We start from the raw sequence: 15,111 nt of genomic DNA, 5'->3' as shown, positions 1-15,111 counted from the left end.
TCTCTGTGCGCTCAAACTTTGTGTGCTAACTCGGATGCTTTGCTCAGCATAGCTTTTAATTATAACTTAAACCAGGTTGTTCAGAAACCTACGCGCATTACAGCAAATACGAGTTCTCTTCTTGACCTGGTATTTATATCAGACCCTGTTAGTCAATTGGGCTTTTCGACAGATGTCTTTCCCGGAATATCAGACCATGAAGCGGTGCTACTTAAAAGCGAATTGATGCGACCAGTAATTGTTCATCAGGAAGGAAAAGCGTTTCGCGACTTTAACAATGCTCAGGATGAAAGCGTTCTAGATCAGCTTGAACTGACGTATGAATTCTTTGCTAAAAAATACACTGATGGGCGTACAAGTGTGAACGACTTGTGGTTAGAATTCAAAAGTACGGTTCATCAATGTATCAACAAGTACGTGCCGCTTAAACATAAGAAGCTGAAAATGGCGTGTCCCTGGATAACACGCGAGATCATACAGTTAAAACGTCGCGTGAAGCGCTTATCAAGGTCAAGCAATAAAGTTGGTGGTGCTTTGCCGGCTCTTCGGGCTGAACTGCGTTCAAAAATAAAATCTTCACGGTACCACTTTTTTAATGTCAAGATGCACAATTTTCTAAAAACTGACCCCCAAAAGTTCTGGAGGCATCTGTCACAGAAAAAAGACCCGGTTAACAAACTTCTCCTTAACAGCACAGTTGTTACCGACTACCTCTGCTTAGCGACTGCCTTCAATGAGCACTTTTCCTCTGTATTCCTGAGTAACAGCAACTCAGTCTCCGAATCTCGAACTAGCCATTTCAATCTGCCAGACCTAATTATTAACGAGGAGGGTATTGTTTCGGCTCTATTGCAGTTGAACACAAAAAAATCCTCTGGACCAGACGATATTCCTAACGCTTTTCTGTACAGATATGCTGAGTGGTGCGCTAAATACCTTTTCATTATTTTTACTGAAAGTCTCAGGACAGGAGAAATTCCAAACGATTGGAAAACAGCAAAGGTGATACCCATTCACAAATCAGGAGACAAGCTTTGCGTGAAGAATTACAGGCCAATTTCTTTGTTATGTACGTCCAGTAAGGTGTTAGAACATTTTATTTTCAAGCACATAAGTCCATTCCTAGAGGGAAGCGGTTTTTTTATTGAAAGCCAGCACGGGTTTCGGCAAGGCTTGTCGACAGTGACGCAGCTTATTCATATCACAAATGAAATTATGATGTCACTAGACAATAATGGACAGGTAGATTTAATTTTCATTGACTTTGAAAAAACGTTTGACCGGGTATCGCATGGCAATCTTTTGTTAAAAATAAGGTGGTGTTTAAATAATCGGCAAGTAGTACAATGGTTAGATTCCTATCTTACACAGCGGCATCAGTTTGTTCAGATATCTGAATCTCACTCCACAAAAGCGCCGGTACTTTCAGGAGTTCCCCAGGGCTCAGTCCTTGGGCCGCTTCTCTTCCTTATTTATTTGAACGACCTGTCCTTCAACTCACACATACGCTGTCGGTTCTTCGCCGACGACTGTGTTATATACCATAGTATCACATCAGTCGAAGACCAGACACTCCTAGCCAAATACTTAACAGCAGTTTCCAGCTGGTGTTGTACTTGGCAAATGGGTATAAACAGTTCAAAATGCGGAAAAATGACAGTAACACGAAAGAAACAACCGCTCCAATGCACATACAAAATCAATGGCCTTCCGATCAACTCAGTGACTCAGGTGAAATATCTTGGGGTAACCATGACATCCAACCTGAACTGGAGCGTACACATCCAGTCCATTGTCTCAGCAGCGTCCAAAAAACTTCGATTATTAAAGCACCGCATAAAGCATTGCACGAGCAAAACTAAACTGACAGCATACACATCACTTGTGCATCCAGTGCTCGAATACGCCGACGCTGTATGGGATCCGCACACAAAAACGGATATAAAAAATCTTGAAGGCGTCCAGAGGAAAGCACTCCGGTTTATTTACCACGCTTATGGTCGGCAGGTCTCGGTGTCTGATTTGCTCAACAGATCTGGGCTTCCCACTCTTGAATCCCGTCGCAAGCAGCACCGACTAAAAATGTTGTTCAATATCATACATAATAAAACAAAACTGAATTTTCAGAGTTACATGCAATACAACACAACACGCCCCACCCGTAACAAACACGAAAGGACTATCTTGATGCCACGATGCCGAACAAAAGCATATTCTTGTTCCTTCTTTCCGCGCACCATTTCCGAATGGAACCGACTGCCAAGCGATATCACCAACCTGGTATCTTCAGAATCCTTCTTGTCTGCTGTTTCGGCTCATGTATCGCAGTAGCGTGTCTAGTACACAGTGTATTTCGGTTTCCTTGTTTTTATTCTGTTCACTTAGACTGTTTGACGTCGGATGATTTGCCTGTACTTTTTTTTTTTTTGCTTCCCGTTGGTCTTATTGAATTTTGTCCTCGTACTGTAATCGCCCTTTGTCGCTGTTATTTTGTTGTTACCACTTTGTAATTTTTTTCCTTTGTGCACTCCTGCCCTGACCGCCAAAGGGCAGTCGGCAGTATTTATGAAATAAATAAATAAATAAATAAATAAATAAATAAATAAATAAATAAATAAATAAATAAATAAGCACACGAGTAGAAAGTTTCACTGGCACAAAATCGTAGATCCTCATGACAGAACAACGCTTAAAAATAATTAGCCAGCAAAATAAAAATCTCTAATTGAATTAGTAACAATTCAACATGGACATAAGACAACATTTCATATAGTAGAGGTTAGAGAAGTCTACTTGGAAGTGCCGAGCTTATTGCAATTCTTACGTGAATCGTATACCGTCTGTGGCTAATGTATGCGACACCTGTGGGGTGTGTTTCGCACTGGAAAATACGTCCTGAAAGGTTGGATCTCTGGTTTTTGATCACTTAACATAGGACCAGCATCATCAAAGTTGCACGATTTTTTAATAATAGTGTTAACTATAGAGCCACCCTTACTGCTACGGAAGAACGTTAATCCCTTACAAAAATTTCTTTAGACAGTGTATAGACTGTCAATAGACTTCTATTAACAGTCTATAAACTGTCTAAAGAAATTTTTGTTCAACTGCAGACTTTCACCGGGTGCTCTTTTCTCCGCTTATCTCCATGTGTGGGCTCAACGCCCAACCACTACTGTTCACGCTGCTCCTTTCCATTAGGGCGAAAACACATTCAGCCCAGATTCGCGATAAGTGAGGGCACGCGAAATGCAGACTCTTCGCACTGTGTATGTACGGCGCGCACCGTTGTATAGGCAGCGAATACGCTATAGATGTTCCAGGCGCTCGCGCTGATTGGTGCACGGGTGGCGATGAGACGGTGGATAGTCACGGTTGTCTCATACGAGCAGTCGCCGACAGAGCATGCCGACCGCGCAAACTTCGTTCCCGCTTGCGGCGATTATCGACATAGACAGTAGCCCTCCAGGCCACCAGATGGCAGAGCGTGCATTCCCGGTCATCAAGCTCCGCACGCCCTGTACGCTTCCTGTCGTTAAATTGAATACCACGGGCGTTAGAAGCCGGGAGGCAACGGAGCATTGCAGCGTTAGAGCTACGCACGTTTTGCGGTTGGAGGTGCGTGTCGTGTCTCATTACGGAACTCCCGCCATTCGTGGGATGAGCTGAGAGGCGCATCTCTCGGAATCATTACGCTCGTCCCTCGTCATACGCACTCGGGCTGGACGCTCTCGCTGCTCGAGCTGACCATCTTACGGGGCTTGAAAAATGTGCTCGTGTTTGCAGAGATCACCTCGTGATACTTAAAATGTGCAGCATCACCTTGCTTAGACTTCTTAGCGACGGTAGGCATACCGTAAGTGTTCACACAAGCAGCGTTGCAGGGTGCTGCACCGTTTTGGTCGTTTGCAGTAGAGAAGCTGACACATACTTAGGCTTAGGATCGTAACGTTATTTTAGGTTTACAAATGTGCACTAAGAAAACAAACACGGCGGAACTTTGGAGGACAATTCAGAACGTCAAATATAAGGGGAGGGCTCCGGAATAATTTCGACCACCTGGGGATCTTTAACGTGCACTGACATAGCACATCACACGGGCGCCTTAGCGTTTTTCCTCCATAAAAACGCAGCCGCCGCGGTCGGGTTCGCACCCGGGAACTCCGCTCGACTACTGATCCGGAGTTCCCGGGTTCGAACCCGACCGAGGCGGCTGCGTTTTTATGGAGGAAAAACGCTAAGGCGCCCGTGTGCTGTGCGATGTCAGTGCACGTTAAAGATCCCCAGGTGGTCGATATTATTCCGGAGCCCTCCACTACGGCACCTCTTCTTCCTTTCTTCTTTCACTCCCTCCCTTATCCCTTCCCTCATGGCGCGGTTCAGGTGTCCAACGATATATGAGACAGATACTGCGCCATTTCCTTTCCACAAAACCAATTATTATTATTATTATTATTATTATTATTATTATTATTATTATTATTATTATTATTAAATATAAAGGGTCCCTAATGAGCTCTTGGCCCAGCTACTAAAACGCTATGCTTCAGTTCGAGCCCAATTTGACGTTGTTCCCGTCTTGCACGTAAAAATAAATTAATCCAGCTCTTGCATGACTGGTGCAAGTAGTGGCAGGGTTGCGGTCGCGTTGCTGGGGGCACAAGCACGCCAGTAAAAATGCAAGCTTGGAGTGAAACACCAGATTAGTACTGATAAAGTAGGAAACCGCGCATTGTCACTTTTTCTTCAAAAATCTACTGCTGTTGCGTAACGGGCGGCTGCAATTTATATTCACTCTCCAAGTTCTGGACACAAGCAACGGCTTGAGCTGGCACTCTTGATCACTTCGATTAATAAATATTTTTTAATGAGCTATGACACTCCGTTCTTCTCCTGCGTTAAACATGTCTTAACTAGGATAAAATAGTTGTAGGCTGTTTGAATCCCACTTCTAGTTTCACCCCATTCTCAGTCTTCGTCGTAGCGTTCATGTTGTCTCGTTCAGAAATTGACCAAACTAATCCGCACACAAGCCATTCTCTGAAATTCAGCTAAAATATTAAATAGCTTCCAGCTTCAATGCTCTAGTCAATGAAAAGGCAATCACAGAAGTATTCAGAATATCAAAGCCAAGGAAAAAGTCAACTTTGCACTTTCGCACTACCTGAAGGCACGGCGAAAATTACGGGCGCAATGCACTTATAAGTGAATTGGTGCATGCTAAGACTTCCAAGAAATTGTGCTTTCGACAGCAACACCTGTTAAATGAACGTTTTTAGGTCCCACGGCATTGGTGTTGTATAACATTGTGCCACTTGACTGGTCAACATCCAGGGACATCACAAATGACGTCATTGCAACGCACCACGCAGAATGATCCAATCACGTTGACGTCGCGCGTGGCAGTGTGGTGGTGTGAAGCGCACTCTACCATAAAAGAAGACCAATAATAAGCAATATGTAATGTTAGATTCACAACCGCAAGTACCTGTCGCTGAAGCTCGTGTTACGCAATGGTAGCCGCTCGGTGAGTTTCTTGTTGCTTCCATGTTCCTAAAACTGCTGGAGCCCGTGCACCATACTTGCGCAATATAGTGCTTCGATGCAGGCGAAATTCTAGAGGCCCGTGTGCTGTGCGATGTGCGTGCATGTTAAAGAACCCCAGGTGGTCGAAATTTGCGGAGCCCTTCACCAAGGTGTCCCTCATAGCCTCAGTCGCATTGGGACGTTAAACCCCCTTAAACCCAACGATCTTTCCCTTTCCACTCCATACACTTTCCCCAGTGTGGAGTTGTAGGCTAGGATAATGCTATCACCGGCCGACCTCTCCTCCTTTCATCTGATTAAATTTCCTTTCTCTCTTATCGCAGTCGCCAGAACAGTGCTGGCCGGTGCCAACCCTCACCTTTGAGGCAGATCTTCTCCATGTAGTAGACGCCGTTGACAGGAGACAGCGTGCGCTCGTGGGTGACGGTGGCCGAGGCGGCGTCGGCCGCGGTGCCCATCAGCTGGCAGTAGCTGTCGGTGGCGTTCTTGACGAACGTCAGCGAGCGGCAGCGCGGATCCCGTCGGCAAGCCTCGGCGCACGCCGTCAGGTTGACGCCGTACTCGCTCCAGAAGATGTCCGTGTCCAGCCGCGCGTTCGTGGCCAGCAGGAACACGGGCTTGCCGTAACGGCAGGCGCCATCGTCCGGCTCTGCGCGAAAGATCAGACGCGTCACTCACTGTATATATACTTAGGTGTACAGCTGGGCGAGGGCATTAATACGCGGCGAAGTGGTTAGGGCGCTCGGCTACTGATCCGGAGTACCCGGGTTCGAACCCGACTGCGGCGGCCGCGTTTCGATGGAGGCGAAACGCAACGAGGCGCTGCTGCTGCTGCTGTTGCTGACAGGAACAAAGGAAAGGATAGTGCATGGGCCTGCCTGCTGGCTCAAGCCGAACCACGCTCGCTACCACGTGATGAAAGTAGGAGAGCTAGAGATAGAAAGAGCAAAGATAGAAAGATAGCAAGAAGGCGCCCGAGCGCTGTGCGATGTCAGTGCACGTTAAAGATCCCCAAGTGGTCGAAATTATTCCGGAGCCCTCCACTACGGCACCTCTTTCTTCCTTTCACTCCCTCCTTTATCCCTTCCCTTACGGCGCGGTTCAGTTGTCCGCCGATATGTGAGACAGATACTGCGCCATTTTTTTTACTCAAAAACCAAGTTTCAAATTTTTCAAACACGGGAGTATACAAGGGCGTTCGTCTCCCACCCGCCGCGATGGCTCAGTGGTTAGGTGCTCGGCTGCCGACCCGGAGTTCCCGGGTTCAAACCCGACCGCGGCGGCCGCGTTTCGATGGAGGCGAAACGCTAAGGCGCCCGTGTGCTATGCGATGTCAGTGCACGTTAAAGATCCGCAGGCATGTTGTGTGGCATCACCGTGACACCGCGCCACGCTGATTGGTGAGCAGGCAGTGACGTCGCGCAGGACGTCATTGCGCCACGTTATGGCACCGAACAACGCTGAATAGTCCGAACGCAATGACGTTAGAGCACTCTACCAAGAAAAAGACATGACGAAGGAAAAATGTCATATTGACCAGCGCAAACAGCCAGCTGCCAGTGAATCTTGCGTTACTTAGCGTTAGCCGTCCGGTGAGTTTTTTGGTTGCTGAATGCCTTATGATTTGAAGCGTGTTCCACGTGTTAACTCTTTGTCATTAAGCTTCGCCACAATGACTAGGTATTCTGACTAGACAGAAAACTATCACAGGAATCTCACACAAGACGGCAGTAGGTAGTATAGAAGCTTCGTCGCATCCTCGTCACGTTTCAGTGGTCCGCAAAACACACCTCGAGCGTTTTCGGCGTTCTCTAAAAGAACCCACAAAAACACGCACACACGCACAGGAAACACCAGGGAAGAAAGCAAAAGGCACTCGCAAAGCTAATGGAAGCTTCACTGTATGTGTCGTAATAATAATAAAAAGAAAACAAAAATACTGCGCAGACACCTTCTAAGTGTGACAAACAAAACAAAGCGGTGGCACTATGGGAACACCTCGGGGGCATTAGGGAGGCTAATTAGGGAGAAAAGGAACAAACCGTCCCAGAATGGAAGCGGTAGAAAAAAAAAGAATGAGGCAGCTGGAGGTAGGACAACGAGAATAAATAGCCGCTCGTTAGGTTTTGTTGCCCCATGCGTCGCATGGTTCTTCCCGCCGAGCCTTCCTTCTCCCAACAGCTCCCCTGACTGCCTCCGCTCTGTATTCTTCATAGTCAGTTTTTTTTCTTCATCTGGGGTCGCACCAGAGCTACCCGGAAATTGCCCTAACAAGCCAGACCGGAGGACCATCGCTGCCCGGGGAATCATCGTCACTACACTTTTCTTTTTTTTTCTTTTTTTTTGCGCAGCGCCCCACACTGTCATTTCCACTGCCTCCTCGGTTTTTGCCGGCGGTAGAGGCAGCAAAGCCCCGCACTCATCCGATGAAGCAACATCGAATAAAGAGGGCGCTCACGGGAGAAACTTCCCTTGTTAGCGCTTCCGGGAAAAGAAACATAGCTGTGGGTAGAGAGTGAGCCAAGCCCCGAGAGAGATTGGCAGCGCAACCTTGTCGGCGTTATGGCCTTTTGCACAGCCTGATAAGAAGAGGCTATATACCGTGGCCACCCTGCAATTCACGATTTAGCTCCACGAACATCACCCCCCCCCCCCCCCCCCTTCGCCGATTCGCGTAAAGCCTCTGGTAGAGCTGCAGCTTTCGTCGCGCCTTTTTCTTTCTTCAGGCGACCCGCAGACTTTGTTGGTGGGGGGGGGGGGGGGCAGGATATTTGTTTGCCGAACCCGCTGTTATATATCTACCGGCTACTTTCGGTCTATTTTCATCACTCATTTGGCAAGCCAAGGTCCCGCACCGGTAAGCCCATACTATCGTGTACCTTAGGTACTCTGGGTGTAGCGGTGATCGACCCCCTCGACACGACCGTAGATCGCGGTTCCCTTCCGCAAACGAGCTGACAAAATCTTCGTTCGGAAATTGGGCGGTGGATCTATCGCTCCCCCCCCCCCCCTCCCTCTCCCTCCTTTTTTTCTGCCCCTGTTTGATCTGGGCCCGCGCTTTATCAGGCCACTGCCAGCCGGACGCCGGGAAGAGAACAAAGCCCCCCTACCCCGGACCGGGGAGGTTAAGAGCCCGCTCGTTCGATTTCCGCCGTTTGATCTGCCCGGGGAAGCGGCCATCTTTCTCGGGCTTTGAAAACAAACCGTAGCGCTCGGAGCTTTCCGGATAATTCGAGTTATTTGTGTCTACGTCTCCCGCAGTTTGCTTTGGAACAGAAAGGAGATGGGTGAACATTACTGCGACGTACGCAATATATTAATGGCCGTTCATAAGCCCCGCAGTCTCTCTCTTAAGGTGTCTGGGTTCACTGTGTTGGGGTTATTTCGCGCAGTGTCACTTTTCCCAGGTTAAAAGCCGCTACCAGCGTTCAGCCTAAATCACTTTCGTCGCCAGAGGAGGAAAGGCGACAAAGGTTGGTCTTCTTTGCAAAATAGAACATGGTACCGATATTGACCCCTAGTAATTTCAGGTCGTTTTAGGGAGTCCTTGCTAGGCTACATGCTTATGAATCCATGTGCGCCTAAGGATTCGAGCCGAAAGTCGAGGGCAGTGCCGTGTATCTGACCTTGACATGTGGGCGCTGCCGAAGGACATTGCCCTTGGCCAGTGCTGAGGTCGTTTGCTGTAAAGGCTTGCTATAGCCCTATAGGCTTCGCTCTCTGAGGACGTCGCGCTCTTGCGGCAGTTTGGGACACTGCTGAGCGCTCGTCGAAGCACCCGTTATTTCCCCACACAGACCAAACCATTTTCTGGTTAACGCTCCCCACCTAACCTTCCTAGTTATCTTTCTCTTTTGGTTGTCCTGCCTTAATGCTAGGTTAACTTTTCAGCTACATTATTCTTGCAAAATACATAACAATAAACTTGAGTGACGTGTAAGCTCAGTATCACCATAGCTGATCCCTGTCTGGGAGCCTGCACTTGTTAACGTTACGTGCAGTTTCAATAAGCGTCCCCTTAATCGGATGGCGCAATAAAAAAGATAAACTCCACGCCCCATCACACAATCAACCGGGATTTATTTTATTAATTCTTTCCAGTGACGCAAAATAAAACGTATAGAAAGCTACGGCCAAAGTCTTTCTTTCTTTCTACGAAGAGAGAGCACTCAGTGATTCGTTTTCCTAATGACGTGAATTGTCGAAGAGGACTTGAAGAAGCAATTAGACTGTTTCGCTTAGCGCGGCGCCGTATTGGAAATAAAGGAACAATTCTGAGAAATCGTTTTCCAAGGCCGTGCCTCTCAAAGAGTTCAATAACCTATAGATGCTTGCCATCCACATAGTAGTCTCAAGCGCTAGAAGACGCAGCACTCATTAATAATGCAAATTGGTTGCCTCGCACAATTGGCATTGTTTCTTCATATGTGTGTGTTTGTGTGTTCTGTGCATTTGTTTGTGGAAGAGCTACAACGCTTGCACCAAGCCACACAGAAGAGACATCCATATTGAGGCGGGATTTTAGAGAAGGATCACCTTAACGAAATGTACGTACACTGCTTAAAGTGCGGGCCTTGACTGATTGCATGTGTTTCTGTGACAGAATAGAAGATCGAGGAATAATCAGAGTTCAAAGGTGGCCTTCGAACTAAGAAATCTGTTGTGCCTTATGGACAATCGGCGGACGTTTTCGAATGACTAATTTCGAACAGAGTAAAAGTTTGCAAGCGGTCAACAAAAAGTTGTGACATGTCCCGCTTTCTCGGGAAAAAATTTTGAAAATCGGAAAATTGCAAGACATTGTTATGGAAATATTGAAGGTAACGGTCCATTATTCTGATATGTAGCAAAATCTTTCTTGTACAGTGTTTTCACCGATCGCATAGAACAGTTACCATAGAAAACCAATGGGGAACGCTTTCCATGATAGCAAAACGTGACTAGAAACAAAAATACAAGACTGACGTCCGGTGATCTGCGGATATATCGATTGTTATAAGGAAATCTTGCATTATATGAAAAAAAAACTGCGTTCTTAAACGGTTTCCCGCCCAAAATGCTTTTGTTCATAATTTCTCGGAAACGCCGCGGTGGCTGAGTTGTTAGGGCGCTCGGCTACTGATCCGGAGTTCCCAGGTTCGAATCCGACCGCGGCGGCTGCGTCTTTATGGAGGCAAAATACCTAAGGCGCCCGTGTGCTGTGCGATGTCAGTGCACGTTAAAGATTCCCAGGTGGTCGAAATTATTCCGGAGCCCGCAACTACGGCACCTTTCTTCATTTCTTCTTTCACTCTCTCCTTTATCCCTGCCCTTACGGCGCGGTTCAGGTGTCCAACGATATGAGACAGATACTGCGCCATTCCCTTTTCTCTAAAACCAATTATTAATTATTAGTAGTATTGCTGGGTATGTTCATATGATGTTGTTTCCCCCATCGACGCATTTGTGCTTGGACTCACGAAAAAAAAGTAACAGCTTTATTTTTGTGTCTCAAATCATTCGTAACAGCCACGCCTTTTCTGTGTATACTAATATAAGCGCGGCCACACAGGACGGGCTGAGGCCATCAAGGATGATGTAGCTGCTTCATTCTGCTTTAGAAGCGACAGGGTCACTCGGCCCACTTATTTAAAAGTTACCGCCCATTGCTTTTGAACCCTGTCAAAGATGGATGGAAGCAACCCGAGACAGCTTGTTGTTTCCGACAAAGATGAAAATGAAACATGCAGTTTCTCGGAAGCAAGTATCGTTTCGGCGAAGCTCAGCAATACAGCAAAAGTCGTAATCATGGGTTGCACTAATATAAGGCAACGGGTGAAAAGCGTACGCAGCCATCCAAAATTAAACACTCAAATGGAAGAGCACTACATTTTTATTCAGCCGCTAGTTGAGTGTCGCTTCCGAATAACTTTTTTGTTTTCCGCCTTTATACATGCACCTGAACTCCACCGATGGAACGAATGTGAAAGCACTCAATTCTAATTGTGGATTTGGTTCGGAACGAATTGCGATGGTGCTCAGAGTAAACTCAACATGAGTCACTTATACAGGACTGTCGTCTCGTTGAGTTTTTCGTATTTTTATTAGCTTGGTTCTAAACGGCTGGTCAGTCATCTTACGAACTGCAGTGCAAAGGCCTATAGCAAATGGTATAGGTGGACCGGTTTGTGATGAAAAAAGTGCTAGCTACTTGCGCATTCGCAAGAAATAATGATTTGTATCAGTTCCTGATCGTAGTGAGATAGAGCGTAGGAGAGCTTGGAAGCTCGGAAGCACGGACACAGATGAGAAAAGACAGGCAGCTTCACTTAACCCCTATCTGCCGAGACAAAAACCCACTCTGCCTATGCACCGGTGTGTCTTCCCTGTCCAGCTAAACTTCGAAGCGTGTCACCAGCAGGCTAAAATGTTCCAATTAATCCAAGTAATTCCCGAGATTCCGAGGTCTTACGGAGTCTGTGGTGCGGCGTATACGCCCGCGTTAACGTGCCCACTCACGTCATATTGGAAATTTCCTACGCAGAAAATAATTCTGTGATTTACTCCTATCGATCAGGTCTCTCCTTGTGTGCTGTGCTATGTCAGTGCACATTAAAGATGGTGGTGGTGGTAGTGGTTTTATTAAAAATAATAGTAAAAAGGAAGGAAAAGATTTTTGCTTGCCCCGGCATCTGCCATCGATACCGAAGCACCTGAGCTGGGGCAGCGGAAATAAAGGATATCAGGTAGAATGGAGAAATGAAATGAAAGAGGTGAGGGGACAGGAAGAGAGGATAGGGGGAGAAGTAATATGTACAAACTAATTACACAATAAGAAATGTGTCCAGGTTGTGCGCGTGATTAGTTCATTTTAGAGGAATTAAATCACACACGCGCACAGCACTGTGTTGGTTACAACTGGAGTGGGGCGTCCAGTTATTAATCGTTCACGTTAAAGATCCCCAGGTGGTCGAAATTATTCCGCAGCCCTCCACTACGGCGCCTCTTTCTTCCTTTCTTCTTTCACTCCCTCCTTTATCCCTTCCCTTACGGCGCGGTTCATGTGTCCACCGATATATGAGACAGGTACTGCGCCATTTCCGTTCCCCCCCCCCCCCAAAAAAAAAATAATTATTATTTACTCCTCAAATTTCTCTGATCGTTTAGCTGAATAAAGCGCTTCGCTGTACTGTACTGGTTTTCGTTTTCCGTTTAAATAATGGATACCGAGACCACAATGCCGCAACGTCTTTCTGATGGTGGCAAACGTACGCAAATTACCACTCGAAAATAAGATAGTGATGGTGGCGAGGAAGTGATGAATGAATGAATGAATGAATGAATGAATGAATGAATGAATGAATGAATGAATGAATGAATGTCATTACAAATGAGTGTCTACACAAAAACCTGTACAGAAAACGATAGCTCGACAATATTCCAGTACAGCTCAGAATACAGCCGCCGCGGTGGCTCAGTGGTTATGGCGCTCGGTTGCTGACCCGAAAGATGCGGGTTAGATCCTGGCAGCGGCGATCACATTTCGATGGCGGTGAAATGCAAGTGGCCCGGGTGCTGTGCGACGTCAGTGCATGTTAAAGAACCCCAGGTGGTCGAAATTTCCGGAGCCCTTCACTACGGCGTCCCTCGTAGCCTGAGTCACTTTGGGACGTGAAGCCCCTATAAACACGAAACCCACACAACCGAACATACCTGTTCTCACGGCATCGTGGCCAGGTAAGGTAAACAAGGACACACACAAATAGCAGCGCGAGCTCGTTCATACCTGCGCCGGAGACCGCCGCGACTCCGCAGAGCAGTAGACCCGCCGCGAGGCAGAGACAAAGGCCAGGGCAAGTCAGTGTCCGCCTCGCAATGACGGGCCGGGTCATCGCACCCTCCGGCCGCCGGCGTCGCTCCTGCGAGACGAGGAAAAAGCAGAGCGCACGCACAGGTTACGTCGCCCGGTGGTCGCTGTCAACGCCCACTCTGCTCATCTTGGCCTCGGCCGAGCTCCGCCGAGGAGACAATGGTTGGATTCAGATGCCTTCCTTCGACCTGGGCACCAGGATTCCGGTTGCATCGAACGCAACTGGACAGTGCCTAGCGAGTGCGGAACTGAGGCGGCGAAATTTAATCCACGTTACAAGCATTATTTCATTTGTGAAGAGGCAGCGGTTATTGGCATATCTGCTCATTCACAGTGCCTGAAGCACGTACCCTTCGGGTTATAATAATTATAGGAAGGCGGTGTAAAGGCGTTGAGGGGGGGGGGGGCTGGGTAAAGGCAAGGGATAAAAAAAAGCAACACAGGCTGCAGAATTGGGTAACAATGCAGGAAGAGGGAATAAATGTTCTAGTGAAAACCATGAAAGGGCTAAACAACAAAGGAATAATACAGGGCGACTGTCAATAATTTCCACTTGCGAAAGCCAAGATCAAATCACTCTTTAGATATCCACACATTTCTAGGGTACTGACAAGTGTTTAGTTGGACCTCTTACATTGTTTTATAGCAGGGAAGTCCATTTCCTGCGCACTGAAATCTTAGGGGAAGATCACGCGATATTTCACCCTGTCTACTCACTTATTTATAATGTTTATGCTACACCATCTGAGCTCGGAAAGGAAAGACAAACATCTACCGAGGTGTTTCGTTCTCAGACTGCAAAAGCCGGGCGGAGACGTTGTCTGGGTGCCCGGGCACACTTTGATACCAACGCGCCCCCTTGCGTCTTTGACGCTGAAAGCCATTACTGTTCAGCCGCTTATGATATTCGTAGGCTTCTTTCGGGTGAGGCCTGTGCTCACTTTTTTCAACAGGCTCAAAAGCTCCCTGACGACACCTGAAAACTAGTGGCGTTCGGCTGCTGAGCACAAGGTCACGGAATCGAACACCGACCGTGGCGACCGTATTTCAAGAAAGGCCAAACGACCGCGTGCTGTGCGATGTCAGTGTGCGTTGAAGAACCTGAGGTGGTCTGAATCAATCTGGAGACCTCCACTACGGGACTTCTTATAGTCCGTGTGACACTTTGGAATGTCGAACCCAGCAAACCGAACCAGACATTTGTATACAGAGTATATAGTGATAATCTCAGAATATGCTTTACAGCCAGAGTTGGCGTATCGGCTACGGCCCTCGCGACACGCGCGAAAGTTTGTCCGCAATCACATGAGCAACTAACCACCTGTCTCGCGCACCTACTCGTAATCACGTGACTATGGGCAGCTCTTTTGCCGCGAATTGTTCACCACCATGCGCATGCACGCGTGCCTAGCGCAACGTGAAATCATTGCTGTTGCCGGGCGGAATTCGTGGTCGTTAAACGCCGCCAAACGCTCCATGCTCGCGTGTATATAGATTGTTAGTTGCAGGGATTGACGCGGAAGCAGCTCCGCAGTTAGTGGACACCTGGAGGGGGCCGTGGATTCACTTTCAAGCATTTCTTTAGACAGTCGATATGTCTATAATTCTGTGGCAGTCAATAGACTTTATAGACAAATCTTAGAGACTAGTTTAAAGGCAATACGAACTCTCAAGACAGTGTCTAAACAACCCATAGATTTATGGCCATACACTTT

At 47.4% G+C, this 15,111-nt stretch overlaps 1 protein-coding gene across 1 annotated transcript in view; it reads right to left on the bottom strand.

The window, feature by feature from the left end:
* LOC144110160 (uncharacterized) overlaps positions 1-15,111 on the bottom strand; it is a 113,329-nt gene that overhangs the window by 88,444 nt on the left and 9,774 nt on the right. The window contains exons 2-3 of the mRNA XM_077643001.1: positions 13,313-13,445; positions 5,906-6,196 (exon numbers count right to left, since the gene is read on the bottom strand). Coding sequence (XP_077499127.1) covers positions 5,906-6,196; positions 13,313-13,445 — 424 coding nt within the window. The remainder of the gene's footprint in view (positions 1-5,905; positions 6,197-13,312; positions 13,446-15,111) is intronic.

Source organism: Amblyomma americanum, chromosome 11 (assembly GCF_052857255.1).
Source record: "Amblyomma americanum isolate KBUSLIRL-KWMA chromosome 11, ASM5285725v1, whole genome shotgun sequence".
Classification (NCBI taxonomy): domain Eukaryota; kingdom Metazoa; phylum Arthropoda; class Arachnida; order Ixodida; family Ixodidae; genus Amblyomma; species Amblyomma americanum.
The sequence above is the reverse complement of the archived record's forward strand: the minus strand, read 5'-3'. Positions and strand labels throughout refer to the sequence as shown.